We start from the raw sequence: 10,765 nt of genomic DNA, 5'->3' as shown, positions 1-10,765 counted from the left end.
CGGCCCCTTCCGTGATTTCTGTACACAGCTAGGAATAAAAAACCACTACTCATCACCCGCCCATCCTCAGGCTAACGGTCAGGCTGGACCTTATAGATGAGGTCAGGTCGGCAGCAGAACAGAGGATCGCTAGATACCAGGATCGCATGTCCAGACATTTCAACTCCCGGGTCCGATAAAGAAGATTCCAAGTAGGAGACCTCGTACTCAGGAGGGTCATGGGTACAACTAGAGACCCTGCACAGGGTAAACTCGGCCCCAACTGGGAAGGACCCTACAGAGTCACGTCGTGGAAAAGGAAAGGAACATACCACCTGGAGACAATAGACGGAGAAAAGCTACCACATCCGTGGAATGCCGAGCACTTGAGGAAATACTACCAGTAATAGCGACACGACAACCAGTTTCTCTTTTAAGACTTTTTGGCATTATTAACTTTTTTTGGCACTGTTTAACTATTTTTGCTACAATATTGTCGTGCCTTTTTTAAGCCCAAGGGGGCAGGCACTTTTCCTTTACGCATTTCTATAATCAGATGCAATTTTGATCTTCTACTTGAATGTATGTCATTGCAATTGTCCACAAAGTGGACGGATCATCCTACAGGGATGATAACCTTAAGTCCACAAGATGGACGGATCGTCCTACAGGGACTATCGCCCACCCCAAGTCCACAAGATGGACGGATCATCCTACAGGGATGATAACCTTAAGTCCACAAGATGGACGGATAAAATATGAAGTCCACAAGATGGACGGATCGTCCTACAGGGACGATCACCCTAAGTCCACAAGGTGGACGGATCATCCTACAGCGATGACCTTAAGTCCACAAGATGGACGGATACAATATGAGGTCCACAAGATGGACGGATCGTCCTACAGGGACGATCACCCTAAGTCCACAAGGTGGACGGATCACCCTACACGGATGATAACCTTAAGTCCACAGGATGGACGGACGCAAAATCTGAGCCCACAAAGTGGACGGATCACTAAGGTGATGAAACGTGAGTCCACAAAGTGGACGGAACACTAAGGTGATGAAAAAAGTCCACAAAGCGGACGGATCACTAAGGTGATGAAATTAGTCCACAAAGGTGGATGGAAATAATAGAAGAGCGTGTTCTCAAAGTGGACGGAAGATAACCACGTCAAAATTTTTACAAGTCCATTAAATACGCGATATATTGAAAATTGATGTACAACGCCACAAAGTGGACGGTCCTCCTAATAAACCTCTCAAAACAGACGGAAAAGGAAAATTCTTAACGATGTAAATGCTCAATCAACACAAGATAATAAGTCTACAATGCGGACGGAGTGTCACAGGCAAATATTCTCACGAAAATCCTCCCTCAAGAAGGGAGACGGAGCTTTAAACAGAATACCAAACAATTATAAAAAGCATATCTGAACATTAAGCCAAAAGCCCCAAAGGCAAATGTTTAATACAATTAAAAAGGACGGATTGTCTTAAAATGTGAATAAAAAAAAAAAAAAATGAATTACATAGACGTTAAACTTCCTTTGGGTCAACAACTGGGACATCCTTCGACGGGGCGGACTCTCCGTCTCTTTGAGCAGCACCGTCGCCAAAAAGGTCCTCCGTATTTTCAGAGGCGACGGGGAGGGCAGAAGTCTGGGCTTGGTCCTCAAGTTTGACCATTGTCAAATCCAGCTCTGGATAAGCCTTCTTGACTTGACGGAGAGAATCATCGAAGCCTTGAAGGAAGGAGTCCGACAGCTCGCTCAAACAGGACTCCGAGCAACGATACTCCTCAACGGCTGCCACTTTCGCCTGACGGAGCTCTTCTTTGAGCTGTTTGATCTCAGCCTCTTTATTCTCTATGGCCGTCAGCGAAGTGGCCGTCTTCTCCTCCAGTTCCTTCCTCGCCTGCTCAGAAAGCTCCAGCTTCTTCTCCATCTTAGACCTCCATTTATGAAGTTGTCCGAGCTCTTCCTCCGTCTGCTGCGCCTTCGCGCGCACCCGGTCCAAGGTACTCTCACGGTTGAGACACCGGTCAAGTAGTCCCTTCATCATGACCAAGGACTGCAAATAGAAAAGAGACCGTCACATAATGTAAGTAACAACAAGAAAGAAAAATAAAAACTTAATTGACAAACATAACCAACCTGAGCGACGGCAAAGAGGCCCGTCTCCCCCATGGCCTTCGTCGAATGGTTTCCCAGGTCTTCATAGTCTTCTGCCGTGATGATGGACGACAGCTTCTCCAATGCATACTGGGAGTCATCACGGAGAAGGGAAGGAGGTCTCTCTTGCTTACCGTCTGGGACCGTCATCAATCCCTTACCCTTCCCCTGCTTTGCTGGGGTGACGGCCTTGTTACCCTCAGCCATTAAGCCAACCACAGGTTCAAGAGAGACCTTTGGTTGCTTAAATGGACGGTCGGATTTTGTCGTCAGTTTCCTCTTAGGGACTGAAGCTGACACCTTAGGAACCTCCTCGCCGGATTCCCTCTTCTTGACGGCCTGGGACTTGATCAAAGCTCTCCTCTTTGCGTCATCCATCTTTGCAAATAATGACGGATGAAATTAAAACAAAATAAAGCCAGGTAAATGGCAAAGTAAAGTCGACGGGCTTACGTCTATGAACTCGCTCGTCGTATCTTATTGCTTCTTGGGTGGGCTCAGGACCGTCATAGTACCAATGTATGGTCCTCGGGTTCACCAACTTAGCCCAAGTCCTTTCCTCCGGCGTAGTCTTCTTGCAAACCTTTTCAAGGAAGCTAAACTCCTCGAGGCTGACTTGAGGGCGCCGTCTACCTGCAAAGAAAAAATGATCAAGATATACACATATAACTGGACGGATATGAAAAGCAGTACAAAATTTAGACGGATGCATACGTGTCTGATTTATAACTGCCCAAGTTGTGTCGACGGGCATGTACTCCGTCTCCCCTGGATGGTTCATCCATCTGTCACCCTCCAGGAAGAAGTACCGACTCTTCCAGTCTCTATTTGAGTCTGGGGTCTCAAAGATCACCTTCAACAAGGGGCTCCGACTGGCAAAACTGTACATCCCCCTTGATCCAGAAATCTCGTCTGGACGGTAACAGTGAAGAAATTCACGGACCGTCAATCTCCTTTCCCCGTTTGACATTGCACCGTAAAGAATCTCCATGGCTATGAAGACCCTCCAGGCGTTAGGCGATATCTGGGTGACGGACAACCCCAGATACTGTAAGAGTTCCCTATGAAGTGTAGAAAGCGGGAATCGAAGTCCAACCTTCAATGCCTGCTCGTACACTCCGACACCGTCTACCCCTTCGTAGTAACACTTCTCCGACACATATGGTAGACGGATGGAAACATAGTCTGGGATTTGGAAGTTGGTCCTGAAGGTGCTGAAGTGTTTCTCCCTGATGACGGATGTAAACCTATGCACCGTCCACTCTGGCAACATGATGAACTGCCTTAGTCCATCAGCGCCTACAACGGACTCCAATGGTTGATCCCCGTCGTCATCGGAACCCTCTATTTCGACTATCTCCACATCCTCATTTGTTGAGGATGAAGAGGAGGCAGACGGACTCCTATCTTCGCCGGGGCTCTCTTGGTCTTTATGACCGGACGGGTATACATCCTCGTATTCCGTCCCATCACGAACCACCGACTGGTTACTTGACGCACTAGACATTTCCTACGATTGACAATGAAACCTAAGGCCGACGGGTTTGAAAGTGTTGACGGGTATGGAAAGCCTAACAAACAACGCATGGACGGAAATGTAACTTGACTATAGTAAATTAGAAGCACTTACCAAACTTAGCAGAGGATAGGTGACGGTTGGCGTAATCAACAGATATTCGTCCTCGACGGGCTGCTCTGACAAGGCTGACGGCTTCGCTCTGACAAATGTTTTCTGAGTGAAAAGTGAAAAATGAGAGAGTGAGGCGCCTTATATATATAGGAGGTACACGGAAGACGAAGCGACACTTCGATCCCATACAACGACCATTCAGAGAGCGACACGTGGCATGCGTAATAAATGCTGACAGCCTGTCAGTACGTAACAACAGACTTGTACCCGTCATGTCTCCGTCAACGGGATGAATCTTACTATGACGGGTTTACCCGTCTGGAACCGTCGTTCTATCTTGCCTGATTCCGTTATAGATTGACCGTCATACCCATACGTAAGGACCGTCACCCCATTGATCCTTTGACCCAAAAGGTGACGGACCATTGGGGTGAAGGGGGCAATTGAAAATGATAAAATATTGGGCCTGATGGCTTACCTTAATGGGCCTGACGGACTGGGTCTCTTGGGCCTGTGTGATGATGGTCCTAGCTTTGAAGGCCCATCACTGACTGACATTGTAAGGGCCCATGATCCGAAACGTCCATAGCCCAGAAAAACCCCATGATCCGGAAATGGGAATCCTTGCTCACCACGCTTAGGAGAATTGGGAGTAGAGTCCCACATTGAAAAGATGTGGAAACCAAAAAGGAAAAGTCAACCCTTTAACACTATAAAAGGCATAATACCCACAGAAATCGAGGTACGCTTTAATTGACCCTCTCTAACGCTCTAAGTAAAAACAGAACAATTCTAACTTGACCGTCGGAGAACCTTTGGCCGGCACCACACCGGTGCTCTCTGAAGGACGTCCGTCGATTGTTCTTGTCGTGCAGGTTCGATTCGAGTCGCGAGTACGGTGTGACCCATTGGTGACAATTTTCGACGTCATCAGCCTATGACAAGAGAAACTACTTTTTTAACTCAAGTACAAGTCTTCCTTTGATTTAATCCAAGCTTGCGCTTGTCTTGAAGGAGAACTGATGTTAAATTTTCATTTTATTGTGTACACAAACACAGACTAAGATCCACACAAATAAACCAAACAAAAAAGTACAAGACAAAGGAAGCCGGCACCATATATAATGAACAAAATATATATTTTTTATCCACCTGTTTGATTGAGTCTTTGTAATACATATAGTATTTCAAATTACATGTTTGTTCATTTGCACAGTCAAAACAGATCCAGTTCGTCAGATTTTGTGCTAGAAGTCTTGGATTCAGCTCTTTTTCCTGTTTTGTTTAATACCCATTTCACCACGAGAAAACATTCTGTCCGGAGGTGGCGTAAAAGAGCTGCTTTACGCCACCAATAATAAAGCGCCACATCACACAACAATTTTAAATTTAATACATCCTGTTACACACGATTATAACCCACATAATATCCCAAAACCCAGCGATGTTCTTCTCTCTGATCCGTTCTTCTTTCTGATCCCTCTCATCTCTGTTTCTCTCTCCCTCTCATCAAAACCCAGCGACGGTCTTCTCCCTGCACCCACACCACCTCCGATCTGCCATCACCCAACGATGATGCTCCAACAACCGGCTGTGCATTTCAGCCACCCACCTATTTTTATTAGATAAGGTAAAATTTTGATATCCCTTTCTATAATTGAATTTTTTTCCCCCTTCCTTGCTATAGATCTCTGGTAACTGTAGTTGGGTATGGGCCTCTCTCATTTTCGATTTCTCTCTCTAATGTCTTTTTTTTTTTCTTTTTTTTTTTTCCTTGAAACCTTTTGTCTTGTTTTGTTTCATAACTGGGTTTTATTATGGAGTGTGAAGCTTGATAATTTTTCTTGGGTTTGAAAATTGGGGTTGTTTGGTATGGCCAAATGTGCTGTGATTGAATGGAAAGTGCCCTGCAGTTGACAAAATTACTATTTTCAAAATAAAGCAAACTATACACTAGGAGCAAACTTGCTCAGTACAATATAAGACACCTCCGACTGAAAGGCTTTTGAAACAATATCAAATCTCTAGCATACAAGACATGTTCTAGAGCATATACAATATCTTCCTAGTCTACCATATATTTGTCTATCTATACAGAATTAAGAAGGAAAGGGGGCATTCCTCCACCCAAATTCCCTTAGAATTTCTCTTGAGAGCTTCCTTTGCTATTACATGAGCTGCTTGATTACATAAAGAATTTGTAAAACTAAAAACTTTTCTGAAGTGTGATGCTCTCCACTGGATGTCTTCAATCAATGTTCCAAAAGGGGCAAAGACATTTCTCTGGATTTTGTAGAGCTAGGAATAGATCAGTAGTCACCTTCAAGCATGAGATCATACAAACTCAAGTCAGCAGAAAACTATATTAGTAAACTTATTATTTGACAAGTGATACAAACTGTATTAGTAACAAGAAAATCTATATAAAAGCAACATACATAGACTCACTCTAAATAATTACAAGCTAAAATTCAAATTATTAACAAAGTCTACAAAGGAAGGGATACAAACACCACAAAATCTAGTAGAATACTTATACAATTACAACAAAAATAAATATTTTAGTAGAATACTTGACACCAACTATAGTTACCACAAATCTATGGCAAGGAAGAGAAAAAAATTTAAAATGAATAAGCAGCCTCCAAGCTTGAAAGACCAACCATCACATTAGGAGAAATTTAATTGGTATAGTATTTTCTTACCAGATGAAACAAAATTTCCCTAAACCATTGAAGACTATTAGGAATAAAAATACGTTCAAAAGTATTGATCCATATAAAAACATCAATTCCACTGAACGGTGGAGGGATGTACTGACAACTAGAAATGAAAGGCAGAACAGAAATTTGAAAATTGATAGATTAGTCCTATACTCCCACCTCTGCGTCATCCTCTTGATTTACCCATACAAATTGTACCTTGTATTGTAGATGGCTTCCTGCAAATAACAGATATTGTATATGCTCTAGAACATGTCTTGTATGCTAGAGATTTGATATTGTTTCAAAAGCCTTTCAGTCGGAGGTGTCTTATATTGTACTGAGCAAGTTTGCTCCTAGTGTATAGTTTGCTTTATTTTGAAAAAAATTTCTGCTGTTTAACCTCAAAAAAAAAAAAAAAAAAAAAAAAGTTTGTATCACATGTCAAATAATAAGGCTTACAGAAGGTGCTCTAATCATCTCTTCTTGTGGTCTGGTTTTGTGTTTGCAAGAATTGGATTATTTGAGTAATCCTCTTAGTATTGATCGGATCCATCTTTGCATGACTGCTTATTTACAGTTGAACTCAAATCTCTACTAAAGCCAAATATCTGTAAAATTAGTCTTTAAGTGGACCATGTATATTGTATAAGGAAGTGTTGCAAGTGGAGCACATAGGATGACGCACATAGTCGAGCAATTTTTCTAGCTTAGGATGCTGTTTTTCTAATTTAGAATCATGTTTTGTAATCTTTGACATAAGTTGTGGACAAATGCTCTAATGGTTATTTATATACCAATTGGTTTGGCAATGGTGTACTAGTGTTTTGAGTATCCTTTGTACATTTGAATATATGGAATTAGGATACATTTCAGGTTCAAAGCTTGTTTTGAAGCAAAAGATCATAAAAAGAAAAATTCTCCAAATGCAAATCATGAATGGAAACAACATAAGTTTTTATTTTATTTTATTTTATTTGGAGATATGACTGAAATTCATTCAGCAGCAAAGAAACAGTACAAAAACAGCCAACACAATAGATTCAGAAGCAAGGAAAAACAAAAGGACCAGCACCAATCTAGACCACAACTAGACTCAATTACAAAGAAACCTCAGAGCTTACAGAAGTTACTACCAAAAATTTCGCTTGTTAAATTCATAAGAAAATCTAATCACTTATACAAAAGTTGCAAAAGAAATTCAACATGAGACCATTCAAGGTTCACATTTTCAACAAAGAAAGCAATCTAAAAATCAGATACGTATAGTACTTCCTACTAAGGGTTACAAATGCTTGCTCAACTTTTGGGAAGTTTCTCCATCTTCTCCTGCAAGATCTCTTTTATACTTAACACTTAGGCTTTGCCACCATATGCACCCTAGTTGTTAGTTTAATATAAGTATGATCTTGTTTTCTTTGCTTCACTCACCACAAAACCCAAGGCCTGTAACACAAAACAAGAAATCACAGTACATATCAATTGCTATGAATTTATAGTCACAGTACATGACAGTAATATCTTTCCAAAAGCAATAAACAAGTAGGACTAATTGAGTTCAGCGGCAGCTTTAAGGAAATAAAATCTTTGTTCAATTTTTTTTTCTCATATTTTAGGAGGCACAACTGCTTTTTCTCACTAATAGAATTATAGAAAGACTCTTATCAAAAAAAAAAAAAAAAAAAAAAATTATAGAAAGACCATTAGAAGTCACTTGTCACTGATATCAAATTCTCTCCTAAGTCAAATATAGTTGCTCAATTTGGCTTTTTTACTCTTTAGTTTTTACCTCCAAAATCTATTGCTTCAATTAAATCAACATCACAACCTTTGTCTATTATAAAGAAAAAACACAACCTTTGAACAGATTGACCAGACATGTGCACAAAGTAAGATTCATAGATTGGCTAAGGCATGAGTTCCTCTAAATTGTTGTAAATTGATAAACGCAACAGGGAGCACCAATTGGACAAAAACAAGAAATCAAGGAAAGAAAAAAAAAATTGCATATGGCGTTAAATTCAACAGAGAACTTACATTAGGCATTCAAATCAGTCATGCCTTCCAAAGATAGTTTTTTGAACTTTTATATAAAATTTGATCAGCATATAACTTAAAAATAAAAGATTTTGTCAATGTTTTGAAATTTGGAATTTATTCTTAGTAATTTTGTCAACTGCAGGGCACTTTCCATTCAATCACAGCACATTCGGCCATACCAAACAACCCCAATTTTAAAACCCAAGAAAAATTATAAAGCTTCACACTCCATAATAAAACCCAGTTATGAAACAAAACAAGACAAAGGGTTTCAAGGAAAAAAAAAAAAAGACATTAGAGAGAGAAATCGAAAATGACAGAAGCTCATACCCAACTACAGTTACTAGAGATCTATAACAAGGAAGGGGAAAAAAATTCAATTATAGAAAGGGATATCAAAATTTTACCTTATCTAATAAAAATAGGTGGGTGGCTGAAATGCACAGCCGGTTGTTGGAGCATCATTGTTGGTAGGACTGAGCAAGGGACCCGACCCACCCGAAAACCCGACCGACCCGACCCGAACCGAGAGGTTTTGGGCGGGTCTGAAAATATTCGAATCGGGTTTCGGGTCTAAATTTCGGGTTATTTTCGGTTTCGGGTCGACGTCGGGTCTCTTATATATGCAAATTCTGAACCCGATTTTTTTTTTTTTTTAAAAAAAACCCTACTCTATGTTGGTTTCTCTCCGCCTCTGCCTCCCTTAGCTACTCTCCCAGTTCTATAGACTTCTGAATCTGTTTGAAGTTCTCATACATCTTATGATGAAGAAGAAGAAGAAAAAGAATCGAGCCATGATCATCGAACCAAACGAAGCAAACACGCAACCATCTTAGAAGAAGAAGATCGGATCAGTGCCTTACCTGACTCGATCCTCCTCAGCATCCTTGCTTCTTGCCCATTAACGACGCTATCAAAACAGGCGTTTTATCCAAAAGATGGGCCTCTCTTTTGACCTCCCTTCCCTCTCTCAGTTTCGACTCCGATTGCTTCGTATACTTAGAAGATTTCACCAGTGCCGTCGATGATACTCTGCTCCTACACAGGACCTTCGTGTTGGATGTGAGAGAATGGGGCGGAGTGGAGCAGATGCAGCTGCAAATGAAGATGACACAAAAAGAGGAAGCGAAGCTTAAAGTTGAAATCATGGGCAGTCCATTTGAGTGGAGCAGATGCGGCTGCAAGGTGAGAGATGTGCTTTCTTTAGGGTTTTGTATGTGGGTTTTTTTTTTTTTTTGGGTTTTGGGTTTTTTCCCAGACGAATGGGGCCAAGGCCCAAACCTGAACAAATGGAGTCTGGCCCTTAGAGAGATCAGACATCAATAGTGGACTCGGCAGTAGCAATCCCATTTGGGTGATCCCATGCCAGTCCAACCCGAGACCCGACCCGAGACCCGGAAAACCGACCCAATTATAGACCCGATTTTTCGGGTCGGGTCGGGTTTTAGACAGTTAAACCCGATGTCTATCGGGTCAGGTTTCGGGTCACAATAAAACCGACCCGACCCGACCCAATATCAGTCCTAATTGTTGGGTGATGGCAGATCGGAGGTGGTGTAGGTGCAGGGAGAAGACCGTCGTTGGGTTTTGATGAGAGGGAGAGAGAAACAGAGATGAGAGGGATCAGAAAGAAGAACAGATCAGAGAAGAACATCGCTGGGTTTTGGGATATTATGTGAGTTATAATCGCGTGTAACAATGTGTATTAAATTTAAAGTTGTTGTGTGATGTGGCGCTTTGTTATTTGTGGCGTAAAGCAGCTCTTTTACGCCACCTCCGGACAGAATGTATTCTCTTTCACCACAGATAACTGATAAGTAGTTTTATTACACCAAACTGACCTATCTGACCTAGGATTTGGTCTTAAATAAAAACTAATTAACCTGATTCAAATCTAGCAAGAAACACGCTTTGCAATTAAGCAGGTATATTCCAAATTAAAAAAAAAAAAAAAAAAAGGCAAATTACAACTTACGCACTTGTGATTTGACCGAAATCTAAGGGCCTGACCCGTTTGGTAATATTGTTCTAGTAATGTTGTTTGTATTTTTTGGAAATACGTGTGAGTGAAAAAGTGTGAAAATACATGTCTTGTTGTTTAAAAATTGAAAACTGTTGTTTAAGTGCATGTACCAAATGGGCCTACATGTGATTTGAAATTTGACACTTTACTTACTTGAGGTTTAACCAAAATTTAAATTTCCTACCTGTGATTTGAAATCTCATAATATAAGTGTTC

General features: G+C 41.2%; 1 protein-coding gene and 1 long non-coding RNA gene across 3 annotated transcripts; both read right to left on the bottom strand.

The window, feature by feature from the left end:
- Window positions 1-1,378: 1,378 nt before the first annotated feature.
- Window positions 1,379-2,532, bottom strand: LOC126727754 (uncharacterized). The gene is made up of 3 exons (XM_050433672.1): window positions 2,137-2,532; window positions 1,759-2,053; window positions 1,379-1,413 (listed from the first exon to the last, which is right to left on the bottom strand). Exons 1-3 carry the CDS (start codon window positions 2,530-2,532, stop codon window positions 1,379-1,381), a joined length of 726 nt encoding a protein of 241 aa, XP_050289629.1.
- Window positions 2,533-5,766: 3,234 nt separating this feature from the next.
- On the bottom strand, window positions 5,767-8,997 carry LOC126725065 (uncharacterized). 2 transcript variants are annotated; one of them, XR_007655312.1, is made up of 2 exons: window positions 8,934-8,997; window positions 5,767-6,104 (listed from the first exon to the last, which is right to left on the bottom strand). It is a non-coding gene; the product is annotated as an uncharacterized LOC126725065 (long non-coding RNA). The 2 variants fall into 2 exon arrangements; XR_007655311.1 differs by lacking the exon at window positions 5,767-6,104 and adding an exon at window positions 7,427-7,932.
- Between the last annotated feature and the right edge of the window lie 1,768 nt (window positions 8,998-10,765).

This window comes from Quercus robur, chromosome 5 (assembly GCF_932294415.1).
Source record: "Quercus robur chromosome 5, dhQueRobu3.1, whole genome shotgun sequence".
In the NCBI taxonomy this organism is placed as follows: Eukaryota; Viridiplantae; Streptophyta; class Magnoliopsida; order Fagales; family Fagaceae; genus Quercus; species Quercus robur.
The sequence above is the reverse complement of the archived record's forward strand: the minus strand, read 5'-3'. Positions and strand labels throughout refer to the sequence as shown.

What these genes read in the sequence shown, in the direction of transcription:
- LOC126727754 (XM_050433672.1), bottom strand. Translation starts at nt 2,532, where the DNA reads ATGGATGACGCAAAGAGGAGAGCTTTGATCAAGTCCCAGGCCGTCAAG. An exon ending in GCCTCTTTGCCGTCGCTCAG is followed by an intron (nt 2,054 to 2,136) that starts GTTGGTTATGTT and finishes TTCTATTTGCAG; the next exon opens with TCCTTGGTCATGATGAAGGG. An exon ending in GTATCGTTGCTCGGAGTCCT is followed by an intron (nt 1,414 to 1,758) that starts GTTTGAGCGAGC and finishes CTTAATGTTCAG; the next exon opens with ATATGCTTTTTATAATTGTT.